At 40.4% G+C, this 20,010-nt stretch overlaps 1 protein-coding gene across 4 annotated transcripts in view; it reads left to right on the forward strand.

The window, feature by feature from the left end:
• UTRN (utrophin) overlaps nt 1-20,010 on the forward strand; it is a 340,805-nt gene that overhangs the window by 21,319 nt on the left and 299,476 nt on the right. For 3 of the 4 annotated variants that reach the window (XM_063151511.1, XM_063151513.1, XM_063151514.1), the window contains exon 1: nt 11,358-11,463. The exons of the other annotated variant lie outside the window; for it this stretch is intronic. In XM_063151511.1, the coding sequence (XP_063007581.1) occupies nt 11,370-11,463 (94 nt within the window). In that variant the 5' untranslated portion in view covers nt 11,358-11,369. Of the gene's footprint in view, nt 1-11,357; nt 11,464-20,010 lie in introns of those variants that run through there. 4 annotated transcript variants of the gene reach the window in all.

Below are 20,010 nucleotides of genomic sequence, written 5' to 3' on the forward strand. Positions count from 1 at the left end.
GTGGTATTAGCTATAAAACTTAATTATAAAATTTGACCATTTTATCTTCAGAGAAAAGCCTGGCTAAAGCTGTGAAATTTTTGATGTCTTCAGGAGCCCTGTATAATTGCTGTTACCGGTGGGCTGGGTTGGAATTGCTCACCATCTCTATTTCTGCTTCCCAGGCTCTGCACTGTTTTGGGATTGCTGCTGCTGTTTGAACCTTCTTGCTCCCCAGCAGCCACAGAACATGAACATGCTTTGTATGCTTTCAAATCATAACAAATCTCATGGCTCTTCTGTTTTGTTGTAGGAGGTGGGGTTTAGGGGAAGGGAGAACCTGTCAAAAGAAGACTTTGATCTGCTCACTGTATTTGTAATCCATTCGTGGGTTTTGAGGGACAGGTGGGCTGTAGAATTGGTTGTGGCCAGGTGCCATGGCTAAGAAATGAAGCATGAGGAATTCCCTCCTGTCATCACTGCTGCCCTGGTATGGCTTCCCGGCAGACTTCCTGGTTTTAGTTGGGAAATAGGTTGATGGTGAAACTGGTTTTTGGAAGCAGTGAAATAAATGGCAAACCAGCTAAGTCATAGGAGTCCTGTTGGTGTTCTTGGCCAGAATGGGCTGTACAGTGTGTGGGGAGTTGAATGAATGGTTATGGTAGGAACTGAGAGGAGCTCCAGCTCTTCCCATGGTAGTTACAAAGTTCTTCCTGACTGCAATTGGATGTGTATCCTTGTACTGTCCTACTTCTTTGCCAGTTACTGAAATACAGAGGTTGAAATGTGTTGGAGCAATTCCTCCTAATTCCTGGACAAGGCAACAAGGGGTAGGACCTGGGAGCTTCTCCACTCATGTTTGTCTGATGGAGGAAGCAAAGCTCCCTGGCTGAGCTGGGCCTAAATGCCATCAGACCATACATCTGATACAAGTTAGATTTCTCGTGGAAATATTTCTCCCCTCTCTCCCCGTGTCTACTTGTTCTTGCTTTTGTGTGCTGGTGGGAGAATTTCAGTGGTCACATCTGATCCTGACCAGGAAGATGTCCCTGTTCTTTGCTGCTCCTTCATCCCAGCTGCCTGATCTTGGGTGCAAGAGACAACACAGGAGACATGCATGTTTTCTATGCAGTATTGGTAGGGATTTATATGGACTTCACTGGGATTGTACTGGATGGAATGCAATGAATTGGCCTGCCTCATTGATTTTGACTCTCCTGACAGAGAGTAATAAGACTGATGATCATCTGTGTAGATCGGGGTAGAACAAGGGAAGGAAGATAAAAATAATTATGATGGAATGCTAGGTGCAAAATTGTTCATATAACAGTACCTGATGGTCACATGGGAGTAAAAAGACTGAATGAACTGTCCTGTGATTTACTTTGAGGGCTGATCATCTTTTTTTCTTAACAGTAGCGAGGTTTTGATCATTTACAAGAAGAGTAAAGGAGTATTTGGAGGCACATAAGGAGAAAGATAGGTGATGGAAAACTGCAGGGCTGGGGAAATTACTTGAGTGTAAAGGTAAATTTCTGAAAACCCCTGGATAAAGCAGCTTATTGACTCTTTGGGGTCGTATAGCTCCATTTACACTAGAGATACTTTTCAGTGACCCAGAGTCTCACAAGCATTTAGTAGCAAAGTTCCCAGAAAGTAGGTTGTAGCAGGTTGTTTTTAATTAGCTTCGCAAACATTTTAATTGCACCTCTATGAAGTTCTGTTTCTGAACCTTGCCACTCATATCCTAAACTGCCTTGCTTATCTCACAGTGTAAGCTGTAAAGATCTTTATTCAGTGAATCCCCTCTTTCAAATGGTATTTATGAAGATGTATAATAGGGGTTTATCTTTTTTCTGTGGCTGACCTGAAATACTTGTGGTGAACTTTGTTATATGGAGGAGAATGTGTCAGAATGCTGTGATTTAAAATTAAACAGTCACCTAACAAGAAAACAAACAGTATCAATGCTGTGGTTATGCTACAAAGTAAAACAAAAAACCGAAATCAGGCAGCAGTGATGTTTTACAATGCTTTGTTCATGCAGCTGTCTTAAACCAGTCCAGTTAAAGGGACGGAACTGCACATAACTAGAAAAGTTTGTGACAGTGTTAATTGTGAGAATACTACAGTTAAATATTAAATGATTCGTAATGAAGGTATTATAATGTTTGGTTGAATATAGATATTATAGAGAAGTGCTCAAATCTAGGGCAAGTTGAAGGCAGAGTCACAGACACTTGCACACTCATATTTGAGTGAATTACAACTTGTTTGTGTTTTGTTGTCCATCTCCTTTATTTATATTGGAGTTTTACCAACCTATAATGATTTTTTTTAAGGAGACCTGTGAACAAGTTTAATGCAACTTGTTTCAATGATAACTTTGTGAAGTTGAAGTGGTTTTTGCCTAGATGCATTTGCAGGCCTGCAGAGAGAAACATGGCTTACTTTTCAGTAGCAACTTGTTGCTGCTCATGCAGGAGAAGTTAAACTAGTAAGAAAATAACCCTATAATAAATGAATAAACCTAAGTAATAAAAAAAAAATAAACATGTTCTGTTTTTGGTCGCAGCAACAAAAGCAAATAGGTAGTAGGAAAGACAAGACAACATAAGGAACAAACTGGTAAATGTGTGCTATTTGGAGCACTTGGTTTCCTGTGCTGTGGAGACTGGGGGGTTATAAAAGCTCATCTGCTAAATGAAGTAAGGGTCTTAAACATGCAGGATGGTGCATGGTGTCTCAGAATCTCAATCTGTCCACTTTGGTGTAAAAATGTCTCTTCAAAGGTGCTAATATTGCATACTCACATTCTCATTGTGACTATAGCCATGATGTACATATTTTTGAAATACATGGAAACACTGTTTATTTAAACACTTAAATTCAGTAGGAAATAAAGGTAATTATTAAAGGCTTCAGCCTTAAAATGTTTTTGTTAAAGTAATGTGAAATTTTGTTGAGCTGATTGTCAAGTTGTTGCTGGCAATGTCAGAGGGCTTCATAAGCAGTAGTAAAAATGGAGGTTGTGAAATGACTGGCTGAAAAGCTGCAGTTCAAACCATGGATGAGACTGTGTCTGCTCACACATTAAGTTCAAGGTGTGATGCTTCAGTAAGGTCACCGATAATATCATTACCATAGTGTGTGCATCTGGTGTTAACCCTTTTAAAATTTGAAATAGTTTTAAAATCAGCTAGTGAACATGTGTATTGTTGACATTAAATATTTATGTGGGAATGCTGTGTTGCATCTATTACATCACAGTAATTGTGAAAGAGCAGTTGTGTTTTGGGGCTTCATTTGTCTGGCTTAGGAATGAGTATGATTTGCTAGTCACTATTGCACAGAAAGACTTTTTAGAATATACTGTACATGTGGCCTCTATCTCAACCTTCACATGGTTTAGGCTTTAAATCAGGCTAACACTTGGTTATGGTGATGCCAATATGGTGATGGTGGCATCATGCCATGGTGGTGGTGGCAGCAAGTAGTAGAGTTGGTCATTGTGCCACAGTACTTTGAGAGGCACAGATGGAATTTTTGAGATGGGTACCATTTGATTGCAGGCTAACTTCTGCACAGTGTTTGCTGGATTTGCTTACAAGGTTTCTGAGAGTTTTATTATCCTATCTTAGTGGGTGGTGGCATTTGAAGAATAAAAGAATGCAATCCTTCTGTCCAGTGGAGCTTTGGTAATTACTCCTCCGCACACTTGAGCTCAAATAACTGAGCCCAGTGTTTTCCATTTGACCTAGCAGAAGCCTGCAAAGTATCCACACAGAAAGCTTGCTGAAAGTTTCTTGAAAACAAGCAAGGGTGTAAACAGGCAAACTTTTGCTGGCTTGCAAAATTGAATCAGTTGCTGCCCCTCAGCTGCTTACCACTGCCTAGTCCTCTTTTCACTACATCTCTGCTGATTGTGGCTTGTGTGAGTTTTCCTTAGCTAGTGTGGAGTTGAGTTCTAACCCAGCTATTGCTTAGCCTTTTCAGACTGGGCTGCTTCCCAGTCTCTGCTTGGGAACCTGGGCAGGTGGTTTGAGATAGATAGGTGCACATTCTGTTCCAAATAACATGCACTATCATTTTCACTGCTGTTGGATCTCTGTTTTTGAATGTGTGCGTAGCATTACTGTCAGAGAGACTTGAGGCTTTTTGGTGTTTAGTTGTGTGGGTCTGTTATTTCTTTAGGTAGCAGTTCAGTTGTGCCATATGCTTTGTCTCTTTTCCATGCTCCTTCCCAAGTCCCCTGATACACAGAAGTGCTGTGCTAAACTGCTTGACTCCCTCTGAGAGCCTTAATTCTTACTTCTGTGGCCCTAAGAAAGCAGGCTGATGCTGTTTGTTGCTTTGCTCTTTGTTCTTATGTTTCTCTTTGCTAGTTGGCAGTGCAGTGTGGTGGTTCTGTGTTGCCATAGCTGCTGTGTGATGGTTCCTCTGTAAACTGACCTCGGCCTCAGAGTAGTTTATTAATCTGCTATTTTGCAGGTTCCAGTAGGTTCAATATTTAACAAAACACATGGTTTTATCTCGTTCTTTTTCTTTTGTGCTAAGTGGGGAGGGAGGAGAGAAAGAAGGCCATTAATTTTAACAATAGTTTTAATGATGCACTTCTAGTACCTGACAGTTCATGCAATGATTTTTTTTTAAAATAGTCTTTGTAGAATGTTATACCTAGCAAAATGTCTGAATGTTGGATTATCTGTTGAAATATACTCTGACCTTGTTCAGGTCTTGATAACCTTAATCACACAATGATTTGCAATTTGTAGCTGTTAAAAAGAGGTAAGTGGCAAAAGGTTGTGAATGCTGTGTAAGCTTTTAGCAGTGAGTGTAAATTTAACTATTGAGACAAATTAAGAAGAGCTATATTAAATCTGTATTAAATTAACTGAAGGGTTTAAAGAGGATTGGACAGGAGTATGTTTTATTTGGGTTTTTCCCTCCTTTTGGTAAAGGAGGCTTTCATGAAAGTAAAGGCTTATACAGTGGCAGCAGTGTAGGTAATTCTAAGATGGTTTTCTGTAGTTTAGAAAATTTTGCATTGCTGCTGTGGCATCATGCAGAAGGAATGGTGTGATGTCTGCCCTCAAAGCTGGTTGCTCTAGGACTGGGCTGGGTGCCTGCACCCAAGCTGGGTGCTGTGTCACTGTGCTAAGTCCTGAACACCCAGTGCAGCCTCCCTGCACTGAGCTGAGTAGGTGTGTTTTGGGTTGATTTTTCAGGGTTTTTTTCCTTTCCTTTTTTGACTCTGATAACAGCAATGCTATTTCAGAAAGGATGTTTGCCTTGGGTCCTTGGCAGGAGACAGATTTGTCCTCTGAGGAGCAGGGAGTTTAACTGCACATGTTTGTGTTGGACCTACCAAGGTCCATAGGGAACAGACTTAGTTTTAGCATGCCTCTAATAGTTCCTTACTGAGTTTTAGCTCTCTGAACTAGGAAGAGACAGCCTGTTTAACTTAGGGAGCTCTCTTGAGTATTCTTGTTCAAGGAAGGAATAGGGAAACTTGGGGCTCCTAGTGCAGACTTTGTGCATATCCCTCTTTTCCAGGTAAGCAAAACTTTCCATCCCCAGCATAAAGACTGGGAAGTCCAAAGAATTTTGTTAGTGGTTCCTGCAGAAAGCAGGGCAGCTCTGCACAATGCTGTCCCTCTTTGTCCTCTGTGTTTTTTTGTTGTGGGAAAGCATGAATAGAATACGTTGTTGCAAGCAGGAAGGGAAGTAGACTGTCTGGGTGGAAGAAATTGATCGCTAATTTTAACAAGACTGGTTATGTGTATGCTTGTGACACTCTGTGTCAGTTTGGAAATACATAGCTTGTTATAAATGGTACAGCTAAAGAATTAATGTCTTAGAGGGTACTGTCTGATCACCCATGCATTGTGACCGGGCATTAAAAAATGGAAAATCGAACTTTCAGATCTTTGGAGTTGCGGTGTTGGTGCAACCCTGCTGACTGTGAATGCGGTCATTGGCCAGGGTGTGCCACTCTTGAAACGGGCCTGTGATTATATTTAACTGTGTTATGTCCCCTCCTTCTCCCCACCATGGTAGGAGATAAGAGTTTTAGCTTTTAGGATGAAGGTTGTGGTTGTAGCTGGGTGGAGTGAAGGCCTGAAGATTTGGGCAAGTGGAGAGATTTGCTTGATCCACAGCTCCTCTCCAGACTTCATGGTATGTTTTGCTTCCCCTCTGCCCAGCTTGAGGCAGACATCAATGCACAGCCCTGTGGAGTCTAGATGGGGAAAGCTGGAAGAGTTTGAAAAGAATCTGTCAGAAGATACTTTGAGGAAAAAACACTGTGGGATTTACAAGGAAGCTTTGAGATATTTATTTTCTTGGAGGTACAAACAGATGTTTACAAAATGAGTGAGAGGAAAGTACAAGTAAATTATTCGTACGCTTGCCTAAACCATTGCTTCCAAAGCTTTGGATTGTGTCCTGGCATATGAAGGAGAAAGGAATGACATGTTTTTTGGAAGCCATTCCTTTTTCTGCAGCAGTCCTACTGCTGTGGGGTATGCTGAGGGCAGTTGCCTGTCCTGGGTGGAGTTGCTTACCAGCAGCTCTTACAGCTGCTTGGCTGCTAACTTGGACACAGTCTGTCCCAGTGCAGCAGGGCAAGTGGTTTTGGAAACACTGAACCACCAGGATTGCTTGTTGGAGGAGCTGGGCAGATCAAGTGATGGCTCCTCTCCTGTGCTTGGGCTTGCATGCTGTCACTCAGGGCTCAGTGCCTGGGCTTCAGCTGAAATGCACATTACGCCCCAGCACATGAGCACACAAGTGTTGAGCAGTGCATCTGTCATGGATTCTTTGGGATTTGTTTTATACAGGTGCCTGTGAATGGGCAGGAGCCTTGTTTTGGAAGGTGTGATGAGCATTTTAAATGAGAAGCAAAATGCAGAAGGCTCCTGCTCTTTTCCTGTGGAACCTCCTGTCACCCCTGTGGGTTACTGTAAACAGGTAGCCCAGGATATTTTGTAAAAAGCAGGTGCTTTTTGGATGTGGCTGGGTTTTACAGGTGTGATCATAATGTAAACAACACTTTCCAAAGATTAATGTGCTCCACAAATTTTCTCAGTATTTACATTCAAAATATTCCCTTTTACAAAAGGAAAAGGGAAGCTGTAAGAGGAATGTCAAAAAAGACTAAAATTATGGTGATTCTTGAAAGGCATTACAATTTATGTACAGTTGCTACTATTATTTCTTTTGCAGGATGAGTCAGTTATTTGTGGCAGCCACAAACATGCAGTTTTACGAGACCCATGTGTCAAGTGCCTGAAGCACTGTGTGCTGGAAAGGTTTGTGTTGGAGCTGCCTGTGAGAGCACCAAGAGGATATCTCTGTGTGTTATCTGTGCTGCAGTGCTCCACTGGCTGCCACACACTCTGTTCCTCTTCAACAGTAGTGAGGGCATTTACTGTATTGATAATGTTCTTTTCAGTAGAAAGCTTTATGCTTACATGAACCTGGCTTTGTGAAACAAGGTTTCAATAGAAATTCTAAAAACCCAGTGTTCTCCATGTGAATTTGCTGGTGTTGTGGGTTTCTAATAACTAGTTTGCATCAAAATGCAACAGGCATTTGCAACATTACTTTCTGTTCAAGTTACTCTTGCCCCTCTACCATCCTTCTTAGCATCTCCTTAGAAGCTCTTGTTTGCTTGCTGGAACAAGTATTGTGTGGCTTGCTAATTCAGATCATGTATGGCAAGTCAGCAAAAAAAGTTGTCAGGTTGTTGTTGTGAAATAAAACATCCTGAACAAAATTAGGGGTGTTAATCCCACAGCATGAGACGCTCTTAACTAAATGCTTATTATAGCATATTATAAAGGGTAGGACTAGACAGGTAACACAGGAACCCTGAGGAAGGCTGAGCTTCCCCTCTAGGAAAACTCTTGGCTTGCTTGGCTCTCACCTTGGAGAAAAAGGGTGAAGGAGGAACTTTGTACCTCCTTGTTCTGCTCCCAGAAGAAGTCCCTTAGATTTGTTTTTTCCCTCAGCTATAAACCCAAGCCTTTCTTTATGGACTTGAATGGAAGAGTGGAAGTTCAGAGCAGGACTACCCAAGGCCTACTTGGAACACAGCTGGAAGGAGGAAGGAGGCAGATTATGAAAAAGAAGCCAGTTTCCTCTTCTCAGAGTCAAGGCATTCAAAGCTTCTGGATGGCTCCCAGAAGGCAAAGAAGAAATGGAAACCAATCTCATTATAGATTGTCTTGCATACAGGGGAGTTTCATAATGAAAGGATGTTGCCCTCTGCTCCCATTGTTGTTTGCCTCTCTGAACCTTAATTTTACTCCGAACACTGGAACACTGTGCTGACAGTGTATATGCTGGGGCTGTGATAGAAAAGTGATATTAAGTATTTATGAGCTCACCTTCAAATGAATGGGTAGAGTTATCAGAGTTTTTTCCCCTCTTCTTTTCCTTCCCCCACCTCTAGGTGCTTTTTTGCTTTCCCATTCCCTGCTGTCTGGACTAAGCTCTAGATGAGTAATGTTTCACAGATGAAGTGTGCCATTCAGACCTACTCTTCAACAAGGGCTGAATTGTCATCCAACCTCCAGTCCTTCTGAAAACTGTTAGAGCAAGCTTGTCATGTATTGAGTGTAGCCTTGTTCTTCATGCTTTGTAATACATGGGCAAGCATAAAAAGCCATGATTTCTACTTACTAGGCTTCTAGTTAGGCTTCCCTCTACTTGTGTCTTCCCACAGTAGTTTCAGCTGGTCTGTTTGGCTGGTCTTTTTTATCATACATGATAAGAAGCCTAGGCAGCCAGCCAGCTGCTGTGGAACTATAATAGGGCCAGTGGCATGTACAAAATTTGATTACTGCTGTCAACACCAGAGAGAATAGAAGAGATCACGTACTCCAGTCAGAGAGCTACTAAATAAATGGCCTGTTGAATTCAGTAGTAGTTCAAATAAGACCATCTTGCTCCTAATGAATGAAGTGGTTTATGGGTAGAGAGTATGCTAGTACATTGAGATCTGGAGTTAGGTTAAAAACTTTTTTAAAAAGTCTTCCTTTGCCACCTTCAAAGATTACTTTAACCAGAAATTTCCATTTCTCTTCTGTTTATCTGCTCTTGCAGTAATGTATGGATTTCACACCCAATACTTCAGATATTCTAAAGGCTATGGTTTCACTTTTAAAATTTAGCTTAAAAATATTCCTGCCATCCTAAAGCTAACTTCTTTGCAGATGGGTTCAGATATGAAACTATTTCATGCTAGTAATTCTATTTCCATTTAGGCAAGAAATTTTTGTTTTTTGAAGTTAGACATAGTGTAACAAACTCCCCCCTCCCCCCCCTTAAGTTAATACATATTCTCAGTTTATATTCCTGTTGAAATGTTGGATTTTTGAGGTAAAATCTGATGTTAGATAAAAGTGGTTTCTCTGATGTTCATGGGGCAGCTGCTGATGTCAGGCAGAGCTTGAGGGCTGAGCTTCTCTGGAAGCTCTGGTGCATGAATGATTTACTCAGCTTCGCTAAAACCTTCACATTGAATGAAGTTCAGGGGACTGATGGAGTCAGAGTGGTGTTTCTGTAACTGCTCTCACTGACTGCAATCACTTCCTCATTTGAGAAGTGGTGAACCCAGAACTGTTGTCACAAACTAGCTGACTCGTGAAACTTGTGCTTATTCCTCAGTCTTGCTGAGTGTGGGTGAGCCTTGGAGCGGCAGGGACTGAGGTGTGAGGTACTGGATACACAAGGAGAACATTCTTAGGGTATTCAGACCAGTCTCATCAAAACTTAAAAAAAGGAACTTGAAAAAAGCACATATGCTTCTGGCATATGTGCAGGTCTGTCTGCTAATTCTCATCATTTGTTTGGTGGAGTTGGCAGTGTCTTTTTGTTTTGTGCTTGGCGCAGTAAGGTTTGTATTTATATGTATTACAAAATACATCCTTGTTTGTTTCTAAAATAGAAATCCTAGCTTTAAAACTTTTATTACCTTTCCACTTCAGTCCTGTTTGCATGGTTCACAAAAAGGTTTGGATACAAGTGTCTGATTTAGCCCCCTGAATGTGTGGTTGTCTTTATTAATGGAAACAGAACTCCTTTTATGTGAAGCCTTTCAGCCTTCAACTTTGAGGAATTCTTGAATTTGGGGAAAAAGCCATCCAACCCACAAATTTAAATAAGACCAACTTCTGACCCACAAAAACTTAAAGAAAAATCTGATCTTGATTTCTCTCTCCTTCCCTTCTCTGAATAGTGTCTGGGGTGTGATACAGTAAACTGTCGTGACTGGATATTAATGAAGAGAGGAGAGCTGTATCCAGAACATTTGTCTTATAGCATGATACAGTGAGACAGGCAGACAAATCAAACAGCCTCTGTCTTTCTGCTTTTGAAACCAATTTTGTGGTTTAGAATGCTCCTCTGTGGTCATAGTGCTTGTACTTAGGTGCTCTAGCTAATCTCCTCTTGCATTACTTTGTTGTGACTATTGGAATTCTGTACAGTTCAGTATCCAAAAGTATGGCTTATGGAACGTCTTTCATAACTACAGTATTTGGAGTCCTCTTCATTTGATTATAAATTTGGTGACAGGCTTTTGAAGACAGAGGGATTTGATTTGCTTTTTGTACTGGTGGTTAGCACAGTTTAAAGGCCCACTTGAAAATAACTCTGATCTTATCATAGCCCTCCATTACCAATTTTCTGCTTTACTGTTCCTTGCTCTGTCTTGTTTGGAATTACTGCACAGTGGTAAGGGCATGCCTAATCAGAGTTTGTAATTTTTGACTTGGAGGTCTATTTGTACAACTTCCTTGCTGTGCTATAATCTTATGTTTAAAATTTCTTGTGCTTTTTTGAAAGGCCATTAAAAGATGTGGATGCGTACTTTGAAGAGTTGTTCTGGTTTTATCTTCTGTTGAATGTGTGAAAAAGTGTTATAGTGATAGTGCAAACTTTTTACTGAATGAATACTAAAAATACTTAGGGTTTTTAAAATTAGTATGATGTTTGACCAGAAGTTTTGATTTGAACAGAAAAGGAAAATTGCCATCAGCTTTCCTATTTTCAGTTTGTAGAATTTAACTTGCCAGTTCTCTGAAAGCTGGAGTGTCCTCCTGTTTTCATAAGGAGTAGCAAAACAGCATATTTCTCTGATTTTATAGAGAAAAGAAATCTCAATTAGCTTGAAGTCTGTTACTTGCTAACGTGCAGCCTTTTTAAAGGTTGGTTTCCTGACTGGTTCCTGTCAGTCCCTGTGTGGCTGAATGTGTCAAACCCTCAGAGGAAAACCAGCGCTTCCCTCCCCCTTGAGTCCCAGCATGCAGTTCTTGCGTGGGTACTAGCGTGTACTTCCTCTCCATCTTCACTTTCCTGTTATTCAAAAACTGAGCTTGATCATGAGCATTCAAACAGCCAAAAAAGTTGTGTGGAAAAAGTACAAGGTTGCTGCTCCTCGGGATACTGACCGGCAGACCTGTTACACTCCGCTGGGTGAGTGCTTCCCTGTGCTCTGAGGGCTGTGGTAGATTAAAGGATCCTGGCATGTGGGTCTGTTTTTATCTTCTACACCTGATGAGGGCTGCTTTTCTTTACTTTGCAAAAGTTCATTTGCACTAACAGAGCAGGCCGTGGAAGGCATGGCAGGAAACAGAGTGGGGAAAGGCTGTTTTCTGTGGCGCTGCTCCGTTGAAATGTTTAGTGAGCTCTGGCTGTGTCACACCTGCTGACATAAGATCCTCTTGGTAATGCTTGTATCGTGGGCTTCCCTTTCACCTAGAACAGTAACTTGTTCATGGCAGAAATTTTAGTGTTCTGTCTGATTGAAAGTCTTCATGTCCCTAATTTTCTTAAACTATGCATTACATTTTGGTGATTTCAGCATTTACTTATTTTGATTCTTTACAGTTCTGCCTAGTGTGCCTTTTGGTACTTTTGAATGTGCAAACTTACAGCTTCTCCTTGACACCCCACAAATTTTTCTCCTCATTTTGGTGGTATCTCAAGAGAGCTGTATTTCCTGTAATTTGGAAAGAATGTTTTGTGGAGGGATGCTTTGGAAAAGAAGAAATTTGGGATATTATGATTTTCTCTTCCTTTTGCCATCTTTCATACCTACTCTGACTGAAGTTTCATGGGTTGCCTCATCTGTTTTTTGACTGGGGCCAAATAACACAGATTGACAAGAAAAAGACAATTTGATTATTCCTGTTACCTGTGAATATGCTATGTAGATACAGTAATTGACAGATGGAAACAGTTTATTTTTGTGAATTGGTGTCAGAACTTTGAGAAAGCAGAATGTGATGATCAATAAAGAATTTGATCCACTTGACTTTTGATGCGGGTTTTTTGTTACAAAGTTGGAGGCTGAAGATGGGTTTTTAGAAAGGAAAACTAAAATCCTCTGAAGATGTATCAATGTAATGGCTAAATTTAGAATAAAATGATGGGCTGGGACTCTGATTTCATGTATGTTTGCTTCTAGAACAATGAGTTGGATTTGGATATATGCCAGTTTAGCTGAGAGCAGAAACTTTTCCTTTGTGGCTCAGTCCAAGCTTCCTTAAGAAACTGACAAAAATGTTAAGAAAACTCAGTAATGTGAGCAGAGTTGCTTTTGACTGACTCTGGAGAGCTCAGTAAATTATAGGTTGGAGAGATCTAGTGTTCTTCAAAATCTGCACGTATTCAGCCCTCAAATGTGAGACATCTGCAGTTGATCATTCTTGGAAGGTTAGCAGTAGGAGAAAATCAATCTGCTTGGTTTTAACCTCGGCTGCTGTTCATGGAAGTTGTTTGTTCTGGCTCTGCATGTATTGGTGTAGGGTTTTTTGGAATATTTCTTGGGGTTTTTTTCCTTTCTTCTTTTTTTGTCATATTTTTAGAGGAGCATAAACTTGGGACAGGAGTTATAACCAGCCATGTAGTTAACTGATGAACACTTCAGTTGTGAAACCTCTGAAATGTTCATCTGTGGGATAATAGGAGGGTCAGTCTCTCTGAGGTTTTGTATCTCAATCCTTCAGGTCTTTTTAACATGTAAGTGCACACACTTAATATTTGGTGATGTTTGTATGTCTACAGATGATTTATCTGGCTCCAGGTGTCTAGGCTAAGGTATAAACTTCCTAGGTGAGTAGCAGCTACATGCTGCTCAGGTGCTTTATATGATTGAGCACCGTGTTTACTGATTGCTTCTTAAAGCCTGTTTAAATCTGAGTTGAACCCTCAATTTTTAAAAGAACATAGATCATGATGGATAAATTGCAGTTGTAATTTTTCTTAATCAAGGAACAGGATTTTTTTCAGGAAATTTGTTTAATTATAATCTTGTTCATAAAGTGTAGCGGTGTACATTTGCTTTTTAAGAGAGTCATAGTCTCACATTCATTGTCATCTCACTTTTTAAAACTCTGTATTTGGAGACTGTGAGAGAATTGTGGCTTTGCACACTTCTTTGTGTGTTGGAAATGCACATAGGAGGGGAAAAATCTGAAAAAAGCTAGAAGGTAAGAGGCGTGGAAGAGAAAATGAGGAAAAAAACCTGAAGGTAAATTGGGGGTGTGTATGTGCGCTATGGTGGAGAGGCTATTCTCTGAGAGGACAGGATTTTTAATGATGCAGTACTGGAAATACTCAGGGAAAAATGGGTGGAGAAGCTGGAAGGGGTGTGTATGTAATTGTTTCTTCATGTCCTTTGTTTTTCACAGAAATCTAGAATATAAGTAACAGGGACGCTTTTCAGTCAGCAGAGGTGTGGCTTTGGCTTTTTTGGTTGTATGCTTGCTGTGAGAGTTGGCAGGGACTGGAGGAAGGGAGGTTGAAGCTAACACCTGATAAAGTAACTAATTGTAAATGAATCAGTTTGGGTGAAACCAAAGTGGATAAGACTAACTTCTGTTCTCTGAAGCCTAAACAGCACAACTAAGTTTTGTCAGAGATTAATTTATGGTCTAAAACCAAATTCTAAATAATTTAGCTCATCTGGTGGGGTGACCTTCTTTATAACAGTCTAATCTCTTAATAACCTCTTAAACTCTCAAGTTGGTGACAGACACTGGGAGTGCAGTGGCACTGGTAGGCTACTGGTGCCTAAATGGAACCAAAGCTTACTCTTTAAATGGAGAAAAAAGAAGGGATCTTGTACTTTTTGTGTCTGTTCAAACAAAAGGGCTTTCTTCATTCCTGTTCCATGCCATGGGAGATAATTTGTTGATCTAGTAAAATTTCTGAGACTATTGCAGGAAAATGATTGGGCTATTTTGTATTTACATATACCTATTCTACTGTTGTGGCACTATTTGATGTGATTATTTAATAAAATATTTTTTTCACCTCAATTCCCTCCTTGCCCAGATGAAATTCACGCTGTTATTGAAGGGGAGGCTACTTAAACTGTGTTGCAGAGGCACAAAAAGATGCTGGTTCTATGACACTCTCCAAAAGGATTTGCCTTGTGGAACTTTTTCTGTAAAATGTCAACTCGTGGAGTAAAGCACTCTGCAGTAATTGAATAATCTGTGTTAGCATCTTAGCATTATGTGACTAGATATTGTTTTGTCATTATATTCATACAGTTATAAACAGAAGCGAGATCAATTTGCACTTTGTTGTGTGAATCAATTGTGCAGCCACCATCCCAGTGACTGAAATGAGTGTTACTTTTCAATAGCTGTAAAAGGCCATGGCAATGACATGACTGAGGTATATTGCAAGCAAATAGATAGTTTGAGAGCATATCTTCTGAAACTCTGCATTTAGCTTCTGTCCATTTGTGGCTCTGGAAATCTCAGAAGCACTAGCCTATAAACAATAAGCTTTCTTTCAGGTAGGAAGGTATTTGTGTGTGTTCCCTCAAGACATATGCACTGATAGCAGCTTGAAATTGAGACCACACACAAGCTGTTACTACAGTCAAACTAATATTTATGGTGTTGTTCATATTACTGTAGGCTCTGATCTTGTTAGTTGTTTAGTACAGCTGTGTTGGTCCTCAAATCTGTTTGATTTCAAACAACTCTAGCTTTTAAACACTTGAAAATGGTATATTTCCTTTTTGGCAGCAGATGAAGTAGGTGTTCTGAAATACAGCATGGTTGTAAATAGAAACAGGTTTACATAGTAATTACATCACGTTGCCTTTTGGGTCTTCAAGTGAACTTATTTTCAAGATCTGAAAGACTTTAAAAAACTCTTCTCATGTATATTAAACTCTTAAATGCACATAGGTACTGAAAAAGTGGGAAATATTTTCTGTTGTCCTGTCGTGGAGTCCCTTTTTAAGCTGTAGGGGGGGAGTGTTTCTCTGGGGACCGCAGCCCCGGTCCGTGTGCTCGGTGTGGGACAGAGCGGTGCCCGTGACTCAGCTCTGCCGGGCGGGCAGGCCGCGCTCCCCGGGCCGTGAATTGTCTGCCGCTGGCTGGCTTTAATGTTCACACCGAAATGTTGCGACCCTTAACTTGAAGGCTCCATCTGCTTCCTGCCCTCGTCCCCGATGAATAGGGCAGGAATTGGCAGCAGTGTGGTCAGCTATGTGACCTCATTTGTGTGGCGTCTGGGTGGAGCGCCCTGATCTTCGCTGGGCGAGCAGCTGAGAGAGCGAATTGCGGTAATCCCCTGGCTCAGCCTTCCAGCGGGTGAAACCTGGGCTTTTGCTGCAGGGCGAGGAGATGCCTTCACTCTGACACTTGTTACGTGCGGAGATGGATTTCTGTCGAAGCGTTCAGAAAAGCAGCAAATGGTTCGAGGGTTCTCTGCAGAAATCGGGCAATGTGCTGTTCCGTGCGGGGCAGGGTGGCAGTCAGCAGCTTTGTCCTTGTGTCTGCCCGAGTCAAAGCTGTCACACAAGTGTGCACTGGCAGCCCTCGCTAATAATTGACAGTCAGCATAGCATTCCGGATCCTTTGTGCAGATGGAAGCAGAGTGCTTGTATCTGTCTTGCTGAATTTCGCTGCACTGTGGATTTTGTACTGTAGTTATGGCACAGCTCCTCTTTATTGAGATAGTGTTGCTCAGGGTTAACTGTCCTGGGTCTGATTAACTCCAAATTAAGGCCTGTGATATGATATGATATGCCAACTTGGAGTGCATAGGTCCTATCCCTGCCCATTCCCTCTGGTGCTGGTGACTGGTTCTGGCCCAGTGCTTTTATGAGGTTGCCCCGAGCTGTTCCCCAACATCACGGCTTCAGGACTGCCTGGCCTGCATTGAGAGAAAGCATCCTGCTTGGCTTTATGAGCTGCTGATGTGCAGCCTTTAATACTGTTTCTCTTTCTCTCAGCTGTACTTTCTACCCTGATAAAATTGTACAGCTCAATCATTTTAAGCTTCAGATTATTTTAAAAGGTTCTTAGCTGGTTTAATACCTTGTAATGCAAAATATTTTTAAAGCAATTCGTAAAACATTCTGTGCAGACTGTTGAAATTAACTTCTGCTCCCAGCTCAGCTATAGTAAAATCAATATTTACTTGTCTTGTGTGACCAGAGTTGCCTTATATACAAGGAAAACATTTCCACTGCTGCTTTTAAGGTAGCAAAGAGATAGTAAAGCTGTTATGTTCTGAAAGCAGCATAATAGATCCCCTCTAAAGCTACTTTTTTTTCCTCCTAAAGTCCTTATGCAGAGTCTTTTGCCAAATTTTTCAGGCACACCCCTTTCTAAAAGGTTAGTTGCCATTTCTTCACTTCTAATGAATAAAGCAAATTAATACAATCTGTTTAGTTGCTGTAAATAATTGTGAACTTGGAATTGAATATTTGAAAGCTAATCTGTATTACTAAATAGCATCCAGTTTGTTTTTCTGATTTTCTATAATGTAGGTTTTGCATTGTATTTTTTTTTTACCAAACAATTTGCTACTAATTCTTGTTGTGGTTTTCCTTTCAGTGAATAAGTTGTAGGCTTTAGCTTACTGATTACAAATTGAGATTGAAGGATAATATGCTGGGATTCTTAGCCTTGTGTACAAGAAAGCCATAAAACTCTGTCACCTGATGTCTTACCATCATTTCCATATCTGTTGCCATAAAATCTCATGCAAGCGTTCCTTATCTTATCTGCAAGCAGTAACTGCAGTAGCTTGAAAAAAAGTTCCAAGTGTGGGTTACACAGATAACTTTCCTGTGGGAACATGCCTCAACCTTTTGCTTAGTAGTCTTGAATGCAGGTAGAGTCTCCCACAATGCTCAAGCTCATTTCTCATTAATAAAAGTGAGAGAAAAGGTAGTTGGTGAACTTGATTATCAAATGATGGCGTACTTTGCTGTATTAAGCAAGCAGTAAATGTTCTATACAGTTAAATGGAAGCAAGTATTTTATCCTTTCAGGTTTTGATCTGTGAACAGAACTGATTATAAAAAAATTGTTAGCAGAAAGACTTGCAAGTCCTAATACCCAGACAGAATTAAACCAATCACAGTATGCTTCTTGTGTTTTTAGTTTATTTTAATGCAGTTTCATTCCTGTCTCTAATATAGTTGTGGTATATTCTTGAAAATAATCAAACTGTCAGTTATTCCCACTGACACAGTGTCAGCCTTCTGTTGGTAGTGCTTTTTGGTTTAAGTAATTTATCGGCCTGTCACTAAGAGGGGGGGAAGCTTATTTTAACTAAATGTTTTTTTAGGTTTGCATCTGAAAGAGAAACCAAGGTATCGCTGATAATGCAAATGTTAACTTTCCAAGATATTTTGTTTTACAATGGATTAATATCAGAAAACAGTGCTATTTAACTCATTATTAGAATCCAATGATTTGCTTTATAGTGAGCAATACTATAAGACTTTATAGAGCATTCACCTTGCTTCTCTTTTTTTTTTTTTTTTTTTTCAATGTATTTGGTGGCTTGTTTGGGGTTTTTGTGTGTCTTCTATTGTTTTTGTTAAAGTAATAAAAATAACTCTTAAGAGTTTGTCCTCAGGAGCTGAGTTGGAATTACTTTATGGCCAGGTAAACTAGCTTGCTATCCTATTAGATATTCTTCTCTGAGCTAAGGGGAAGGATTTTTCTGTATAAATTGCTCTGGTTGTGCCTTCTTGCAGTTAATATTGTCTTTCTCTGCATAACAAGTTTACTGTTCAGCCCCTGTGGTGGGTTGACTTTGGTAGCTGCCAAATGCCCACCCAACTACGCCCTCGCTGTCCTCTCAATTGGACCGAGGGAGAAAAATAACATTGAAGGCTCATGGGTTGAAGTAGGGGTAGGGATATCACCTGCCAGTTTGAATTGTGGACAAAATAAACTTGATTGAGGGGAATTTTTTTTAACTTACTGACAATTAGTAGAGGATAGGGTGAAACAAGAAGGAAAAATGAAAACACTTTCTACCTCCTTGTCTCCATTCTTCTCAGACTCAATTTCACTCTTTAATTCCCAAATCCTTGCCACCCTCCCCCAAAGGGAATGAAAAAGCTGGCTTATTTAAATTACATCTTCGACTGCAATGTTTTTTGAGAGAAAAGATGGAATTTCTTAGACACATGCAGTCAACTCTCAGCAGGAGTTTGAGCTTAAAACCCCTATGGTCCAAAAATTTACAAATGGTAGAAATGGACTCTTGGTTTGAAACAAACTTAAATATATCTGAAAATAATTCTAAGTTTGGTTTAGCAAGTATATTAATGCTTGTGGGAGCAGGGTTTGGATGACAGTGTGTCCTTGTGCCTTTCTTTATTGTGTGTGACTCTCAAACCTAGACAAATGAAGCCCATGTTTGAGGCATACAGACCTGCTTTGAGTGCTTGCAGCATCTTGAAATGGTCCTGGCCAGCTGCTAAGCACGTGCAGTGTTCTGCTGCTTGTGATGGCATCAGCTGAAGGAGCCTGCAGGAGCAGTGAGGCTGGCTCACAGCCAGCATCAGCAGGAGCAGGCCATGTTTGCTAGCCACTTTTGCTGAAGTCCTGGCATGGTGTTCCTCATTCCTGCATCTGCCCTGTCTCCAGTCCCCTCTGCATGCTTGGTAGCTGTCACCCTCCAGAGGGAGAGAGGGTGAGTCAGAACTCAGTGACAACATGTATATTCTATCAGCCTTGTCCTGCTCAATATCCTTGAACATTATACACAGCAGAGTAATATCAGGTAAATAATTAGCTACTGTTTTGACAGTGTGAATGTGCTCTTTTCTGTAAGATGGGAGACTAGCCAAAAGAATTTACTCTAGCCGTTAAATGTAACACCCCACAAAAAACAGCCCTAACAAATCCAAACAGATCTAAGTATACAAATTATCAGTGGCTGAAGGAATAAGGAAAAATAAATGTTCTTCATGAGTTCTGTACTTTAACATGCAGTCCTGCCAGGGCCACTGCTCCTTGTTCAATTCAAAATTGGATGTGACACTATAAATAAATCTCTAGCCATGTTATTTTTCATAATGTAATCTGGGAGAGCAGAGCAAAATTGATGCTAGAGTTGGTAGAAGTTCCTGTAAAATGGTTCAAACAGTAACAGGTCTTGGGGAAATGCTCTACTGGCTTAGCACTAGCTCTTGAAGACTTTTGAGACAAACAGATAAACTCTGATTCTCTTGTTTTATTGTTGACTGCTTTGCAGTGGAAGAGTGCTTTCTCATGTCTGATAAATCAAATAAGCTTTTTTCTTGTTTCTGTCTTTGCATATTCTTTCTCCTGTTGTGTTCTTGTGCCAGTATAAGTGAATTACTGCACCTTTGAAAGAAACAAACCAAGAGTGTAGTTAAGAAAGGTAAAGTTCCAAAGCAGTGTCTTATGTTGTCAAAGAAACTGATTTTTTGGAGAAATCTCCCTGATATAGGTAAGTGACATGGTGTGTGTTTTTTAACTTTGCACAGCTGTGATTTTGATGCTCCTGTGGTGGTTTCTTGTGTAACCTTCAGCTCTTCTCCTTTTGTTATGCTTAAATACCTCTTTGAAGTTATTTGATATCTTCCATTTCTCAGGCTTGTTTTATTTTTCTCGATTTTCTTATATTATAACACTTCTGCATTTGTGTCCTAACTCTTCAGGTTTTGTCTTAACTGATACTTGCTTTCTGTCTACATCTTCCTCCTCCTCAAATTCT

The sequence above is a fragment of the Melospiza melodia genome, chromosome 3 (genome assembly GCF_035770615.1).
Source record: "Melospiza melodia melodia isolate bMelMel2 chromosome 3, bMelMel2.pri, whole genome shotgun sequence".
NCBI classification, from domain to species: Eukaryota; Metazoa; Chordata; class Aves; order Passeriformes; family Passerellidae; genus Melospiza; species Melospiza melodia.